Source organism: Choristoneura fumiferana, chromosome 21 (assembly GCF_025370935.1).
Source record: "Choristoneura fumiferana chromosome 21, NRCan_CFum_1, whole genome shotgun sequence".
Lineage (NCBI taxonomy): Eukaryota > Metazoa > Arthropoda > Insecta > Lepidoptera > Tortricidae > Choristoneura > Choristoneura fumiferana.
Genome location: NC_133492.1, coordinates 15,231,330 through 15,248,668, shown reverse-complemented (window position 1 = coordinate 15,248,668; position 17,339 = coordinate 15,231,330). Strand labels below are relative to the sequence as shown.

Sequence of the window (17,339 nt, the reverse complement as noted above, 5' to 3'; positions counted from 1 at the left end):
CCCTAAGAGCTGTCTACCCTGGCGCTGCTCAATGCACGCCGTCTATCTATATTACTAGGATTTCGTAATTACACATATCTAAATCACCATCACATAACTTCCTTGACAAAGTATAATAATAATGTTATTAAAAAGTCATTTGTGTTCTAATGTCACACAATTTTACTTGTATATGTATCACACAAGTCCCATATACCTCTGCACATGTTAACGTATTTACATATCCAAGTACGTCGGTAGATACTTAATCAGAAAGAGATCTAGCCAAAACAAATGTATTTCCGAACTTTTTTAAAGTCACCAAAGCCTTCTAAGTGAACACATCTAGAAACCTGACGCTTGCTTAGTTCAAAAAGTAAATTAAGAAATACAAGTGTACCTAGGTACAGTCACCAGCAAAAATATCTGACACAACAAAGTGTGCATACCTATATCTGATACGACTCTATTTTTTTATTCAGACTAATTGGAAAAATATTTACAGAACAACTAATTAACTATTAAAAACAAAACAAACTGTAAATATTTTTCCAATTAATCTGAATAAAGAGATATTCATAAAAAATACAAGTTAATTAATCTTGCAATTGAACTCTATTTCTAGTGCCGGTATAGTTAGTGGCGGCGCAGGACCTAAATTTGCCGTGGGCAAGACTGCGATGATGGCCCTATGATGGCACCCACACATTAAGGATTTTTAAATGTGAAAAAAACAAGAAACATTCGAGGCGCGAGGCCCCTTAGCCCTTCGCCCACGTTTTGGGCCGCCTCTGTCGGTAGGACGTGTCAAGTATTTTCGCGCGCTCCGCTGTGGCAGATATTTAATGCAGGTGACTGGGGAGCTACAACGAAATTCAAAAATCTAAGTTCGTATCGTACCGTCCCGCTCACTCTCGTATCAAATAATATTAGCGTTAGCGGGACGGCAAGATACACATGCCCCAAGCTTCCCGTTTAGATTCCGCAATCTGAAAACGCTCCACCCAGACCGCGATGTATCCACTCCTGGTGCTGCTGTGCTGTTCAGCCAGCGCCTCCATTGCCCCGACCCACCTGTTCATGAGCCGCGTGGGCCCGTGCACCACGGCGCCCAAGACGGAGGTCTCGGTCTCAGAACTCAGTATTACGAGAAAGAATTATGATTTTACTTTGTCGGGGGAGCTGAATGTCAAAGCGAATATTAGCAACGGGTGGGATATTCAGGTAAGTGCACTGTAGATTCTAATAACGATGGCGGCCGCTACACATCCTGCGAGGTAAAGTTTGCATAGGTATTTTTATCCTAATCCGGCTGTATCTCTGATGTTTGCATAGAAAACGGGTATAAAATGCACGATTAACCTGGTAGAGGAGACGTGGAAGATCGACCTTCACCCATATGATAACCAGATCAGAGATATTTTTTTATTAAATTATTATTTATGCCTGTGAATTTTAATTAAATTAATTTTAGTATGTTTTTTATTCCAACATTTTCCGTTGCTTGCACAATGGTTAAATTTCAGTTAAATGATTATCTTCTAAAAGCCAACCAGTTTTCAGGTTGAGGAGTTATGAAGCCCCCCCCCCTGGATAACCCCTTGAGTGGTGACGCCATCTTTTGTCGGGTAGATAGTTAAATTACCTACCTGCACTATTAGTAACGACTATTGATAACTAGATGGCACTGGTCTGCAGCCTTTTGTAGTGTTGTGGCGACGAGTGAAACTCATTTGCCTACGAGCTATCTAAAGCCCAACTTACACCGCGAGCGGAGCGGATTCGTTAATGACTTAGTTTAACGTATGTACCATCACTTACACCTACGATGCGGAGTGTCGGATTCGACTTTAGACATATTCGACTTAGATCATGTACAGTCACCAGCACCAATATCTGACACAACAAGCGTGCATAAATATCTGATACCACTCTATTTCTCGGGCCGAGGACGTGTCAGATATTTTTGTACGCTCCGCTGTGGCAGATATTAATGCTGGTGACTGTAAAATGATCGGCTGCATGAAAGTATTTACGTGGTCGATGTAAGTTAAACTAAGTCATTAATGAGTCCGCTCAATATAAACGTACCAGTTTTACTTGTGATCAAAATGTACATATGTTAAATCTTTGCTATCCGGCGCAGGCGACGATGCAGAAGTGCCCGGATATCCGCAACCTGGACACTTGCGACTTCTACCGGTCGTTCCCGGTGGTGCGGGCCGGCTGCACCACCGCCGACAACGAGGGCTTCGAAACGTACAGCATGTTCTTCCACTACACACAACCACGGTTATTATTATTTCTTGTTGTTCTCAACATCTCTCCTAGGAGGTAAAATATTACACAGGCCTAAGCCAAGTGCTTATTTATACACCGTGTTTTTTTTATACCCGTTAACTTCTGAGAAGAGGCCTGTGCCCAGCAGTGGGACGTATATAGGCTGGGATGATGATCCGTTAACTTCGGCAGACGACTCAGTTCATTGATATGATTACCTGATAATTAACTTTTTCGCGAAATAAAAAAAAACTTTTTCGAAAATAAAAATATTTGTTCTTGCATAAGTATAATAATAGCTTCACACTCATTTTGTTAAAATGTAAAATAAACAAACTTGACAAGTGACATTGAAGTGACACATAGAGAGGCATCAAAAAATCCACATCAATCCCCTCTCCTTTCCAATTCTCCTTTTGATGCAATCGTTCTTCATGTATGTAGCTGTGTGTGTAATCATTCCCTTCAACTCACGTGGCACTAGGTACAGTCACCAGCATTAGTATCTGCCACAGCGGAGCGTGCAAAAATATCTGACACGTCCTTCCGGCCCTAGAAATAGAGTCGTAAGTATCAGATATTTGCACGCTTGTTGTGTCAGATATTGGTGCTGGTGATTGTACCTAATCCTATATATCTGTTCCGGCAGAATGAAGTGTCCGGTCAGCGAAGGCAACTACACGCTCCTGAACTACCCGTTCTACATGGAAGACAACTACCTGGCCGTGGCCGAGACCAAGATATCCACCAGCGTCTTCGGATACACGCTCAAGCTGGAGGGGTACAGTGGAGAGGAACCGGTGAGGCTTATACACTCAGTTCAGGGGGCTACTACGGAATTCGAAAATCGAAGTTCGTATCGTACCGTCCCTCTCACTTTCGTATTAAATAATATAAGCGTCAGCAGGACGGCAAAATACAAAGTTCAAATTTTGCATTTCGTAGTAGGTCCAGATTTGTGGGAAATATCTCGAAAACTCGCACCCCATCCTAAATAATTTATTGAATCAGGCGTTACTTTACGGAGGACCATATTAATGAACCAAAAACAATTACTTTGCTCATTTGCGACCTTATGATTGATAGCTACGTCTATGGAACAAATGTGTGTTCAGGCAGCTCCTCTACCTCCACACTGTAATAACACACACAAACCATAACAGCTAAAATTATGCATAAAATTGTATATATTACTAAAATTGCTTAGTTAATTTAAGATATAAACGTGCCTGTACGGCTACGCATTGTGTTGTGTTGCTCTGAGGATGATCTCTGATTGAGTCCGGAACGGTCAGTGTAGTGTGGTGGTGGTGACAGTTGGGTTTGTGTGTGTTCTTTCAGCGTGGAGGAGGAGGAGCTGCATGAACACAGATTTGGTCATAGGCTTAGCTCATAAAGTCCAGGGTGAGCAAAGTAATAATACATTGTGTCTTAAGGGCGGTAAGTGAGGAATTACGAATGAAATAATAAGTCGATGTTCGTAATTCTAGTACCGCCCGTGCGACACACAATGTTTTTCATCACATTTGCGAGTAAAATTGTAATTTGTACGACCATGGCCTTCATGACAAGAAAATTAGTACGTGCAATGACTCATTTACCGACCACGGGTTTCATGACAAGCACATTAAGGTCGAGGGTTTTATTTGGGGGGTTGTAACCAAGGTAGCCTGCATGTTACAACACTGTTTACGAGCAAGTGTGATGAAAAAGTTTCAACTTCACCCCATCCTGTTGGGTGCGGCGCTTTATTTCGGCATCTTGATTATATAAGTACTTCCCTTGAGATTAAGTCTGATCCAAGTAGTCGTACTCTGTGACCCGCTTGATCTGCTGCAATACAACTTATGTATGTTGAAACTTTTAAAGCTTTTTACTATGACAAACATAATGTTCCAATGGTCGGCAGCTGCTGTGTCTGGAAGCGTACTTGCGTTTGCTGTATATCCGCAACCACAACTGGCTGGATACGGACGTGAACGTCACGGAAACAACCAGCCAAGAGGACGAAGAAAAGTGATACTGCAGCTATAGATAAAAAACTTAAGATGATGACCTGTTCTATGTAATAGTAATAATAACGTGTCCGTATAGATAAGTCGACGTTCCTTATTTGAGAAATGACTTAAATACCATATAAATTCCGTGTTCTACTACATACAAGTAATTTTAAGTTTTTTACCTATATACTTTAACAAAAATGTAAATAAATGTTTCATTATATAAAGAATTCCCTGTATGTCAGTTTGCGATTGTGATTTCTGTGTGAGTAATGACTGGTTTAATTCAAAAAGCCGTCAAGGAGATACACAAAAATAACCGCGGTGAATAAACAATTAAACCTACGAGTTTGCCTTGCCGACATATAGGTAGCTCTATGTTAAATTTGCCTTGAACGTTGAGCATTCCAAAGTTAATAATGTCGAATAATAATTTGTAAAAATTATGTCGAATATTTTATTAAATATGTCGTATTTGGGCTGCTTTTTATCCCGATATTCCCACGGGATAGGGATAAAATCTCGAAATAACAACCGCTGGGCTTAAGTTGTGGTTTTAAGTAATAAAATTTGGTATGTAGGTAGCTGGACGTCTGGAATAACACATAGGCTACTTTTTATCCCGATATTCCTACGGGATAGAGATAAAATCTTGAAATTTCAACCGCTGGGTTAAGAGTCATGAAATTTTGTACAGTTGTTCTTAACACAACCTCGATGAAGACCACCATATAAATGTTGGGATTTCTCAGGGGACATTTGTAAAATCCCTAGATGGACCTATTTCTTTCCGTGGCTGAGCAGTCGGGACCATAAAAATCAAATTACAACACAAGCTTTTGTTTTTAATCTCCGACGCAAAAAGAGGGGTGTTATAAGTTCGACCGCTATGTGTGTCTGTGTGTCTGTATGTCTGTGTGCTTGTGTGTGTATCTGTCTGTCTGTGGCACCGTAGCTCTTAAACGGGTGGACCGATTTAAATGCGGTTAGTTTTTGTTTGAAATCAGGTTTTCTAGCGATGGTTCTTAGATATTATGTTTCATTAAAATCGGTTTAGCCGTTTTTGAGATATTGAGCTTTGAAGTGAAAAAGTCGGGAAGTCGGTGAAGGAAAGAGCGGAAATTAGATAAACATAAGCCGGAAATTACTCTACCCACAAAAGCCTAGCTCTTAAATATACTTTAACAGGTTCACAATCCCGAAGCAATGTGCCAGCCTCCTTTCGACAGGTTCCCAGTGACATTAAGTTTCGTACTATAAGGCATAATTCGAAATTTTCTTATTTTAAAATTCAACCATATTGTGTATTATTTAAAGTTTATTTAGGAACTGTGAACACATATTTCGAATTGTTTCAGTTTAATTTTAAAGGTGCGAATGTGCCTCATCAGACCTTGAACCTATAAAAGTATTCCGTCTAGTAAGTAAAGCAAAAATATTATTGTTAGAAACGTTCCTATTAAAAATAGCTAGTGAACAACAAGGGCATGTTTCACCACTGATTGATACGTGTTATGTGTCAGATATCTGTTTGTTTTGTACAAATAAACAGGGATGACACGGATGACATCACATTTATATGTACTTAACACAAAGTGCACTCGTGATGATGATGCTGCCAAATATCTTGTATTCTTCCGAGACGTGGTGTGTATATCGGCGTCACATACGCATTTTGGATCGGTTCCACCTTAACCCTTTACCAGGCGAAGGGATATATTCCTCCCACATCTTACATCGGTTACCGTAGTCAGGTTTTAACTCCAAACCTCCTGCAAAATATTTTGTCGATCCCTGAAAATAGTATTTTATTATCTTCATTCACAACACGCTTCTAAATCGCGTAATATTTCTTTGGCAGCCGTTTAGATTCACTTGAACTCCAATTTCAGTAAACTACGGAGAAATTGGAACACTTTCCTTAATTTCTATGAAACATACATAGATCGAACAATTTTTTGATATTTTATAGATTTTGTTAGTGTTGAAAGGTAATGTAATCTTAAACATTGCTAAATATTCATGCATTTTTGTGTATAACCAAAATTAGGATGTGGGTTGACATTATCCCATGGCCTTATTAGAGTTTAACTGTGCGGGAGCTATTCTTCCCATGGCCCGGTAAATTGTCTTGTCGTGTCATAAAAATTCGCGTAAGTAATAAAACTGTTTTTGTGTTCAACCTAGAGCGAATTCATGTACCTAGCTGTAAAATCTCCTTTTAATGACTTTCCCTGAAGAATAAGATGTGGGAGGAATATATCCCTTCGCCTGATTAAGAATATAATAAGACAAAATCGAGTATGACAGTTAATTACTTAGACAGGCGATGGGATAACCGTAACCCACATTTTTATTTCTGGTTTAAAGGAACATCTCCGACTTTCGTAAATTCATTTTTTACAAGGCGTTAAATACGGTTGTAACAGTATATAAAGTACGTATGAAGACACGCTAGTTCTAAGGGGCCTGGTAAAGGGTTAAGTGCCTCCGAACCATCATGAAGATCAGATGGTCCGACCGAGTGCGTAATACCGAAGTTTTGCGGCGAGCCAATGTTGGTGGCATTGAAGCTTATTTAATGCGTCGTCAGCTTCGGTGGTGCGGTCACGTATCTCGCATGGCGGAGGAAAGGGTGGCTAAGCGCATCTTCTATTCGGAATTGGAGGAGGGTAAACGAAATCACGGCGGTCAGCTCCTTCGGTTCAAAGATGTGCAGATGCGACATATGAAAAGGTGTCGCATCGAGCCATCGCGATGGGAAGATTTGGCAGCACAGCGGCTTGAGTGGCGCAGGACAGTGCAGAGGCAAGTTCGCGAGTTTGAGGAGCAGCGTAAAGCCGACCTCGACACTAAACGCGACGAGCGTAAGTCTCGGCCACCTGCTGCCATTTATTATAATTACGTGGATGGTGTGCTTACGTGCCGACAGTGCGGACGTACGTTCACAGCTAAGATAGGCTAATGTAAGCCATCTTAGAGCGCATGAGCGCCAAATAACTAACTAGGAGTCGAGGTGGTCGCCATGGCCGAAATCGGTCAGATCGAGTGCACTCGTACTCGTGCCGCATCTGATATGATGGTAGCGGGCGAGGTATTGAAATATTTCGCATCACATTTCAATAAATTCGTTACACTAGAAAGGTTAATAATATCAGAAAATGCAATTGGCCATTAATATACGAACAGCCGCTACGCAAGTACATACTAACTCTTTACCGCTACGATATATCAACCGACGACACGGTCGTCCCTATTATTAACAGAGCCGGATCTGCAATGTGGCCATTTTGGGATTATTGCGCTAAAGTCAAATATAAAACAGTATCCGACTTTGTTAGTAGGGACCGTCGATATCTGATGGTGCCACTGTACAATGGGGAAACAGGTCCTTAATGTCTTTATTGATGAAAATGTTTTAAAAAACGTCAGTTTGTGGTTAAATAAAACTTCTAAATTTATAACACAATATACATTTATTAAATACTTCACTCCGCCCACCCCCATAACCCATGACTCTCCCTCACAGTCTCCCGGTTATCCCTCCGTTGCCTCGTGACCGCACTCGCCTCCCCTTTAGCAATAGCCTTCTTCCTTTCCATCCTCTTCTGCCTAACATCTAGATTCTTCTTAACCTGCTGCTTGACAACTTCTGGAGCTATCGTACTGGCTGAAGTATAAGTCCTCATGGATCTTACGTCGGATAATGCCTTTTCTATCATTGCCAGGCGGTACTTCTGTGAGTTTTTGTCTAATGCTGGAACACCTGGAATTTCTGGAAGTTCTGGAACTGAGTCTTCGGGTGCTTGTACTAGGTCTGGGGCTTCTTCTGGGTCACGAATGTCCAGTGACACGGTTTTGTGCGTTATGTGTTCTATGGCAGCTTTCTTTTCATCGTTTTGTATTGATGCGTCCACCTAAAACGGATAAGTAGGCTTAATGATAGTGTATACTACATATCGATAATATCCAGAACTTGTTAATTCCCGTCCCACTAGCTACTACCTTCTCAATACAATACAATAATACAATATAAGCTATATATTGAACACCACAGTAAGCAATACAAAACATGGAGATAACGAATAGGCAGCCTTATTGCTTCAGAGCGATTTCCCTTTTCTCTATTTCATATATTTATTATTTCGTTTTGCTTAATGTGTATATTAAGCTCACGCCAGTTGTTTTTTGGGGTGTGCGTAGCTGTCAAAAGGCTATTCTTATTTAACCCCCGACGTAAAAAGAGGGGTGTTATTAATTTGACGCCAATGTTTATCTGTCTGCGGCATCGTAGCTCTCAAACGGATGGACTGATTTCAATGTGGTTTTTTCACGTGAAAGCGAGTTTCAGCCATTTGCTTGATTCAGCCATTTTTGAGACATTGAACTGTGAAATGGTAATGGGAGTGTTCCAACTTTTTTAAGTTGGTTAGACTATTTTGCTTACCTCTTGCCTGAGCGCAGCTAATTCTTCCTCAGTGTACTTCTTATTCGTATCGTTCGCTACCTTCTCCACTTCTTCATCCCCAGATGCATCTTCTTCGTCGTCGCTCACTTGCAAGCCGATACCATGTTCCTGATTAAATATAATAATGATTATAGAGTTAAATGAACATTTAACTAAATTAATAGATAAATAGATAAAACGTTTATTTGTTACTGCAAACACACACAATGAAAATCACGACGACGACGACGAGTTATTTCAGTGAAGGAACCAACAAAGTATATTTCTACATATATGTGAACTTACTTATCTGCAATAGGCCTATGCAGGACTCCCATCATAACACCCAGTGTATAAAATGTCGTGTCAATTTTGAGGCGTCCAATAAAGTTTTTGCCTCAGTTCAGAAAAGTTGTAGAGCCGGTGCTGGGTTTATGTAGGAACAATCTAGAGCTCGTATTCAGAGTAGAGGGCTATGGTTAGTACCTGTAGCAAGTCATCGTCGACGTCGCCGGCGCGGCGGTACCCGGAGCAAGCGACCTCTTTGTCGATATCGTCGTCTCGCTCTAGGTCGCTGAACTTCGGGTACAGACTGCTCTCGTAGCCGAAACGTTTTTTGAAGAACTCGCGCACGCAGCGCACGTCGCGGTCGAAATATCTGCGAAGTCCATTCATTGTAATAATGAGTTTGAGACAAAACATCACGAGTACAGCACACAACACGTAAATTTAGCGGTGACCATTCAGTAGTTATTATTATATGTACTCTTTATTGTAAACTCTTAATTATGCATTTAAAATTTGCATTTATAAGATGTCTGTCATCCCTTTCTTTTCATGACATACTGAGTGATAATGATGCGACGCAAGCTTTACCAATTTTTACGAATTGTTTGTACTTTTCTACAATTTATGCTTCCCGGTTATTAGAGTTAAGGTTACAAACAAATCGGTTAGTGCAAAACATCTAACAAAAGGATTACGTATATGCTGCCAAAAAAAAAGGGAATTATATTTATTAGGTAGAAGGAATAAACAATGTTTGATAAAGTATAAAAATTATACCCGCTTGCTTAAACGTTGCATACTGTCACATCGAAAATCAGAAAATTTGAAGTACCTTAATAAAAATGAAAGTAAATGTAAAGCAGCATGGAACATAATTAAGAAACATACATCAGCTGATTGCAACAGTAAATCTGTAGAAACTCTATTAGTTAATAATAAATATATTGACAATGCACAAGAGATAGCGGAAAAATTTAATAATTATTTTATTGAAACTATAAATAAAAATGAAAATTCGAATAATACAAGTGACATTAGTATAAATAATAATGATTGTACAATGTTTTTCAATCCATTAAGTGTTAGGGAACTCATAAAAATAATTTCATCACTTAAAAATTCTACAGCGGTTGGTTATGATGACTTGAGAACTGATATCATAAAGAAAAGTATGTATATCATCGCGGAGCCACTTGCACATGTGATAAATCTATCAATAATGCAAGGAGTGTTTCCAGAAGAACTAAAAAAATCTGTGGTTAAGCCCTTATATAAAAACGGGGATAAAACCGACATAAGTAGTCATAGGCCTATTACCTTAATACCAATCTTTGCAAAAATATACGAGAAAGTCATGTACGTTAGACTCCTTAAATTTTTTGAAGATACTAATATAATTAATGAAGAACAACATGGCTTCCGTAAATCTAGGTGCACTTCTCTGGCAACATTCAAGCTGATTAAAAATGTAATGGATTCTGTGGACATTAAAATACCGGTTACTGTCCTTTTTTTGGATATGTCGAGGGCATTTGACTGTGTGAATCATAAACGCTTGATTGCCAAATTATCTAGGTATGGAGTGCGAGGGCCAATATTAAATTGGATTAAAGCTTACCTTGGTAATAGACAACAGTGTGTACAGATTGTAAAGTACTGCGGCAAGTCCCAAGCTGTAAGGTCTTATTGTTCTTCGTTTGTGAACAACGAATATGGTGTGCCCCAAGGCAGTATTTTAGGACCGTTGCTATTTTTAATGTATATTAATGATTTACCATCCCACTTACCTCATAAATGTATTTTATTTGCAGATGACATTTCAATTATAATAAAATGTAATGATTTACTGACTTACAATAATGATATAAATTGGACATTGGCTTTAACAATTAATTGGTTAGAAAATAATAATCTCAAGGTAAACATTAAGAAAACTAATTATATTCAATTTCATACAGATCGCCATAAATCACAAACCTTAGATGTCCGATACAATGACGATCCGATTCAAGAAGTACATCTTACAAAATTTCTGGGAATCGTTATTGACCGTCACTGTAAATGGAAAGAGCATGTGGATATGGTCTGCTCCAAAGTGAATAGTTTCGTATTTGCCTTAAGACGAATTAGGCAAACTGTCTCCTTGCAAGCTGCTTTATTGGCATACCATGGTTACGTTGGTTCTGCGATGCGATACGGCATAGTAATTTGGGGTAATAATACAAAAATGGATCAACTTTTTATTGCTCAAAAACGCTGCATCAGAGCTATTTTTAGAATTGGCCGGAACGGATCGTGTCGACCATACTTCGCTAACTACAATATTTTGACAGTTCCGTGCATATATATATTAGAAGTCTGTATATTTGTCCATAAATATAAAACCTGTTCACAGAATTTCAAGAAATGTACTCGCGTAAGGTTAGACCGCAATATAAATATAGATTATATAAACCTGCCGTAAAACTGGCATTGACATCCAAAAATACCTATGTTATGTGCATTAAGATATATAATAAGCTGCCGGATGTCTTTAAAGATAAGAAAATAAAGGCATTTAAAAGTGTAGTAGTGCAATGGTTAAGTGAAAGGTGTTTCTATAGTGTTCGTGAGTTCTTTGATAAGTAATTTATGTTTATTGGCTTCTGTGATTAAAATTAATAACATTAAAACAATCACAATGAATATTAATGCACTCAATTATAAATTTGTACGCCAGTCTGTTGGCATAATGTGGCGATCTTATGACTGTAAAACTCTAAGACCTTGATTGAAACCCACTATTAACAAATAAAATATTTCATTTCATTTCATTTCATTTCAAAAAAAGATCCAAACGTCGTCGTAATTTTAGCAATGGTGTGGCATTAAATTAATATTCTATCTGTTCTCAAATTGGTAAGGAAATCTGGCCCTCAAATGTATGCTGTAATAGGTGATTTTGTATGTAAGTAGAGTGGCCCAAATTTCATGCTGCTGTATATTACAAATTACCAAAGCGTTCCATTATTTTTCAACATCTCAGTAACTTGTGACAGTAAATGGCCTAGGCGTGTAGGGTGGGAGGATGGGGGGGGGTGGCGAGTGGGTGGTATGTCAGGTAGTGATGTAACGAATATGCGCATTCGCATTCGCGTTCGCGAATGTTCAAAAAATTACATTCGTTACATCACTAATTTCAGGGGCCAGGCTCCCCCTGAAAAATAACCATAGATACGCCAGCGGTAAATGGCACTCACGATTCAGCGTTAGGATGCGAAGTGGACACCATCTGCGGGAAGTCGATGATGACCGGGTGTCCGTCCTCGTCGATCATTATGTTGAACTCGTTGAAGTCCCCGTGGATGACGCCGCAGTTGCCCAGGCGCACGATCAGGGACATCAGCTCGTCGTATAACGCTTCCGGGTCCGGGACAGAGGATACATGCGTGCTGGAACACAAAAAATAAGTATTTTAGTGTTTAATAATAAGTTTTTATTTTAAGTTAGTTTTTAGATAAGGCCCTCACTGAAAATCAGCGCCAGCGGCTTGCCGTGGCATTATGCTGAGTGGGGACCTGTTTAGCGTCATGTATGTCTTGTATTTGTTCTATGTTTGTTTTTATGGCGTTAAATAAATGTATTTTCTTTCAAAAGTGTTTTTGTAAAACTAGTAGGCTTCGCACGCGTAAATCATTAGATACAGCCAGTTGAAATGAAATTCCCGGATTTTACAAAATTCCTGTGGGAATTCCCAAAAAATACATTGCGGTTTTCATTGACATGGCATTAAAAATAACCATGCCAGATTTCATGACTTAAGTCCAGTGGTTTTTTAATTCGAGATTTATAAATATCGGGATAAAAAGTAGCCTATGTGTTATTCCAGATGTCCAGCTATCTACATACCAAATTTCATCCAAATCCATCCAACTGTTAGCATTAGCGTGAAGAAGTAACAAACATACACATACACACATACAAACTTTCGCATTTATAATATAAGTAGGAAGTAGGCAGTGGCGTAGCTATTGGAGGGCTAGATGGGGCAGTGCCCCAGGGCTCCCAAGCTCAGAGGGCCCCTCGGACTCTGACTTACAAACTATAAATAACAAATCTGGAGTACATCGCATTCGGAACAAACGATTTTAAATAGTTTAGTTGGGGTCCTAGTTTATGTTTTGCCCCCGGGCCTTTGGTTACAGAGCTACGCCACTGGAAGTAGGGCTAGCTTTATCCCGCTTCGCTATTATGAAAGAATAGAAAGTTCGCCAGACAGAGCTTTGCTAATATTTTTTATCAGGCGTCCATTCAAACATAGTTTAAGGGTGTCTGGCTGGTTGTAAACCTACAAAGTGTCTGGCAACGAATGAAATGATTTCTAATATCATACCCAACAAAATATATAAACAATTAGTTTTATTTATTATAACGAATTTGAGGTACAATTTTATCACGTTTAATACGTTTTATTTAACTAAGCCCTCTATATTTCAATTTCATTGGGAATCATTCCTACTGGATTTAGTACCATATATAAAAAAAAAACTTTCAGCCTTTATAAATACAATAATGGCCTGGCTGTTGCGGCCTCTTGCTCTATTAGGTTAGTGTTCTATTATAGACTGTCTCACTCAAGTGTTTTACCGTAACTTAGCATTCTGACATGCAACATATGCATGCGTATTTACTTAGTAAGCAGTTAGTTATTATAAATAACGTAGCATAAAGCATATGTAAACTCTCGGTTCTATTGTATTTTGACTCTTAGACCAATAAACTTGATATAACCACTCATGGGTCACATTTAACGACTTTCCTCTAGTACCCGTTTACAACATACTTAACTATCAATTATTATTTGACAACTATCACGTCGGGGTCACCAATGTCGCGTTTTAATGTGCCCACGTGTGCGTGCCCCAGTGTGTGTGTACTGGGATTCTACGAAAATAAATGTTGTCCTTGATAACCTCGATTTATTGTTCACTGTTGGTCTAGTTACAACGGTGTATACTTAGGAACTAAAGCATGCCGGCGCTTTCCCGTCGCCGCGTCCCTGGTTCTAGGAACGTTAGCACTGGGTCAGCTCATATTCTAGTGCACTTGCACTCATACCTACATATTTATTTAATTTTTAAGTTACTCACAGTGGTCCACCTTGCACCAGCTCCATAACCACGCAATGTCTGTTGAAATCGACGGGCCGCGGCACCGGGAAGCCACGGTCCCGCAGCGCGGTCATGTAGGCGAACTCCTTGGTGGCGGAGATGCGGGACAGGTAGAGCCAGGAGGCGCGGTTGCGGTGCGCGTGGTAGTCGCGCTTGTCTTTCACGTTGCGGAAGCAGGTACGGCCGAGTCTGGTGGAAGATGTATACGGATGTGTTACGTTAGTAAAAAAGCATCATCCATCATGCCAGGCTATTAATAAGTCACACTGCTGGTCAGAATTGGGCTCTAGTTCCCATGCGGATGTAGTGTTGATTGGATACTTCCCACAAACCATTGGATTCCTATGCAGGGTTGAGCAGTTCCCTCACAATGTTTTCCTTTATAGGCTTGGGGTAAATTTCAAAAGTAATTTTGCACATGAATTAGAATAAATATATTTTCTTTCTTTCTCTCTTTCTTTCTAATTTCGGAAAACTTACGAGGCGGGAAGCCTGGATTCAAACTGACGTTTTTCTGCTTGAGAGGCTATAAGTGATAACATTAGGCTACCATGGCTACAATCCATACTAATATAAATGCGAAAGTGTGTATTTGTATGCTTATCCATCTTTTACGTCGAAACAGAACAACAGATTGACGTGGTTTGTGGCATAGAGATAGTTTATGGGAAAAATGCCCAGTTCCCGAGGGACCAGCGCGCGTTAACCAAATTCCACGCGGACAAAGTTGCAGGCTAAAGCTAGTACTTATAATTATTCTATTTTAAGTGATTGTTAAAAAAACTGCTATTTGTAATAATATTGTTGTCTTGTGTTGTGATGTTGTGTGTGAATAAATGTATTTTCAAACGGCAAGAGAGAAAGTCATTAAAAAAAATGTATTTTCTTTCTTTCTTTAATTTTTATCATTGCAACTTTGTTTACTAACCGATGCAGCTTCAAGCACAGTGGATTGTGGTCCTCATCAGCCACTATGTAGATATTAGACTCCTTGCCCACTCCAATCTGGTTGCCGAAGGAAGCTATCACCTTCCGGTTTGTGAGTGCCTTGAGGGCCAGGTAGTCATAGCCCGCATTGGTGAGGCGGTAACCATCATCTATTATGAAGAAATTATGTTTACAACTTTTTTTTTTTATTGTCACTATAGATTAGTTCAAATTTTGAACTTATAATATGGCCCATGAAGAGTGAAAAAAGTTGGAGAAGGCCTCCACCTAACAATGGATTTATATCCCAGAATTAAAGAAACCGTCAATCAGACATAAATTATAGTAACAATGTAAATTGTTATAGGGTACAAAACAAATAAAGGTTTGTTATTATTTATTATTGTATCTGTAAACCATTATTAATTGGTGGTAGGTAGATATCCAGTAGGAAAATATCAGAGAAGTGTTCTAGTTTCAAACACAAATTTGTATGAGTGTGCTTGCTTATTTATTTTCAAAACATTTTTTGGTGCGAGAAATTGACTGGCCGATCAACAAAACTGCAACATTTTTTTTTATTGATTAGAGCACGTTTTGAGACATTATTAGATGGAGAAAAAATATTAAGCAAACTTAGTAAATAAAGTAACTTACAATGTTTTCCTCGCTCGTAGGTCAAAAGCCTATGTTTGCACAGTTCTTTCATCAATTTATGAACACCGCCATGACGGAGATTGGCAATAGAAGCCACGAGAGACCCAGGGACCAGCTCGTGATTCTTCATGCCCATTTCCACCTGAAAAGGACACGCAATAGTAACTAACGAGGTTATAACAATGTTTATAATTATGACGAATTTATCAATACGTACCGCAGTTAACACACGAAAATCCTCCCCAGTGAGGTATCGCAAGATAGCAACGTCGAGTTTCCCCATTCTAAGGCCGGACGGAATACCGTAGGAACTATTAAAACCAGACCACTTAAAATCATGTGTTATTTAATTACACCATGAAAGAGAAGGAAGGAAGAATGACAAGAATGAAGAAACAGATTGATTGATTGAATTGACAGCTAAAACGTTTAGTTAAATTGGAACATATTTACGCTACAACTTTTATAAATAAATATTTTGTTTTCGCTAGACTGACACAAATATTATTATTTATTTTTTATTTTCAATTATCAATGCAAGTATTCACGTGGCAGAAAATTTTAAATATCAATTATAAATTTCATTTCGAGCTAAAACGGTGCGAGTGCGAGCAATATCTAAACTAAATAAATGTCATCTTGTTTTTTTCTATTTTTTCTTCTTCGTTCGTTGCTAAGCAAAGAGAATATAATATAATAACCACTACGTTTTACGTGAAGCTAAGGTCCAGGACCATATCGCCTCAAAATCTATTTTTCTATTGGTAGGTAGAAGCACGGTAAAAGTAAAACATCTGCGGGGCTATTATGAAATTCATAACTCGAAGTTCGTGTCGTGCGGTCCCTCTTACACTTATACTATTTAATACGAGAACAAGAGGGACCGCACGACAAGAACTTCGAGTTTCGTAGTAGCCCTGCTTCTGGAATGCGTATTTTTGGCCAAATAGAATAAAATTATTCTTTTTATTTATTTTACTGTTGGCAATACGGGGAAACGGGGATTTACGTTATAATGGTATCCATGGAATACGTAAACATGGGCAGCTTATAGCAAAATTAGTTTAATCGTATTATTAATTTTGAACTTTATTACAAAAAAGCGGCCATCTATCACTTCCACTTATTATTAATAGAAATAAGATACATGAAAATAAGCACTTAAGCGCAAACTCGTCGGCATGTGTATTCTTCCCATTTTAACCTACGGCGTACAGGCTTGGTTATTGACTGGAAGCTCAAAAGTCCAGGCTCAAGGTTTACCAACGAGCAATGGAGCGCAGTATTCTGGGTGTTCGAAGAACTGATCGAATCAGAAACACGATACTGCGCTCCAAAACTCGTATCAAAACCAAGCAGTTGGGTGTCAAGACCGCCCAGCTGAAGTGGGACTGGGCCGGACATGTCTGCCGCATGCACTCGGACCGATGGGCACGAATCGTAACTGAATGGGATCCGAGTGATGGGCATAGGAGCAGAGGCAGACCCAAGACGAGCTGGCGGGATGACCTGAGCGCTTTTCAGCTTGATTGATAGGTGCATGCCCAGGACAGGGAAGAGTGGCGGAGGAAAGGGGAGGCCTTTGCCCAGCAGTGGGACATAATATAGGCT

General features: G+C 39.3%; 2 protein-coding genes across 2 annotated transcripts; one reads left to right on the top strand and one right to left on the bottom strand.

Annotated features, from left to right (window-relative positions):
• Positions 1 to 950: 950 nt before the first annotated feature.
• LOC141439687 (uncharacterized) lies at positions 951 to 4,759 on the top strand. The gene is made up of 4 exons (XM_074104034.1): positions 951 to 1,203; positions 2,126 to 2,271; positions 2,909 to 3,059; positions 4,169 to 4,759. The coding sequence occupies exons 1-4, from the start codon at positions 994 to 996 to the stop codon at positions 4,277 to 4,279; spliced, it is 618 nt and encodes a 205-aa protein (XP_073960135.1). The 5' UTR covers positions 951 to 993; the 3' UTR covers positions 4,280 to 4,759.
• Positions 4,760 to 7,716: 2,957 nt separating this feature from the next.
• RIOK2 (RIO kinase 2) lies at positions 7,717 to 16,120 on the bottom strand. Its single transcript, XM_074104097.1, has 8 exons — positions 15,946 to 16,120; positions 15,729 to 15,870; positions 15,073 to 15,241; positions 14,124 to 14,333; positions 12,234 to 12,425; positions 9,193 to 9,364; positions 8,707 to 8,835; positions 7,717 to 8,176 (listed from the first exon to the last, which is right to left on the bottom strand). The coding sequence occupies exons 1-8, from the start codon at positions 16,009 to 16,011 to the stop codon at positions 7,748 to 7,750; spliced, it is 1,509 nt and encodes a 502-aa protein (XP_073960198.1). The 5' UTR covers positions 16,012 to 16,120; the 3' UTR covers positions 7,717 to 7,747.
• Positions 16,121 to 17,339: the final 1,219 nt, after the last annotated feature.

Bases quoted from the DNA above. Each gene is read 5' to 3' on its own strand.
- LOC141439687 (XM_074104034.1), top strand. From the start codon at position 994: ATGTATCCACTCCTGGTGCTGCTGTGCTGTTCAGCCAGCGCCTCCATT. The intron at 1,204-2,125 runs GTAAGTGCACTG...TATCCGGCGCAG, and splicing joins GCAACGGGTGGGATATTCAG to GCGACGATGCAGAAGTGCCC. The intron at 2,272-2,908 runs GTTATTATTATT...CTGTTCCGGCAG, and splicing joins TTCCACTACACACAACCACG to AATGAAGTGTCCGGTCAGCG.
- RIOK2 (XM_074104097.1), bottom strand. From the start codon at position 16,011: ATGGGGAAACTCGACGTTGCTATCTTGCGATACCTCACTGGGGAGGAT. The intron at 12,426-14,123 runs GTGAGTAACTTA...TTTGTGTTCCAG, and splicing joins CTGGTGCAAGGTGGACCACT to CACGCATGTATCCTCTGTCC. The intron at 9,365-12,233 runs GTGAGTGCCATT...TGGACTTCGCAG, and splicing joins TCGCATCCTAACGCTGAATC to ATATTTCGACCGCGACGTGC.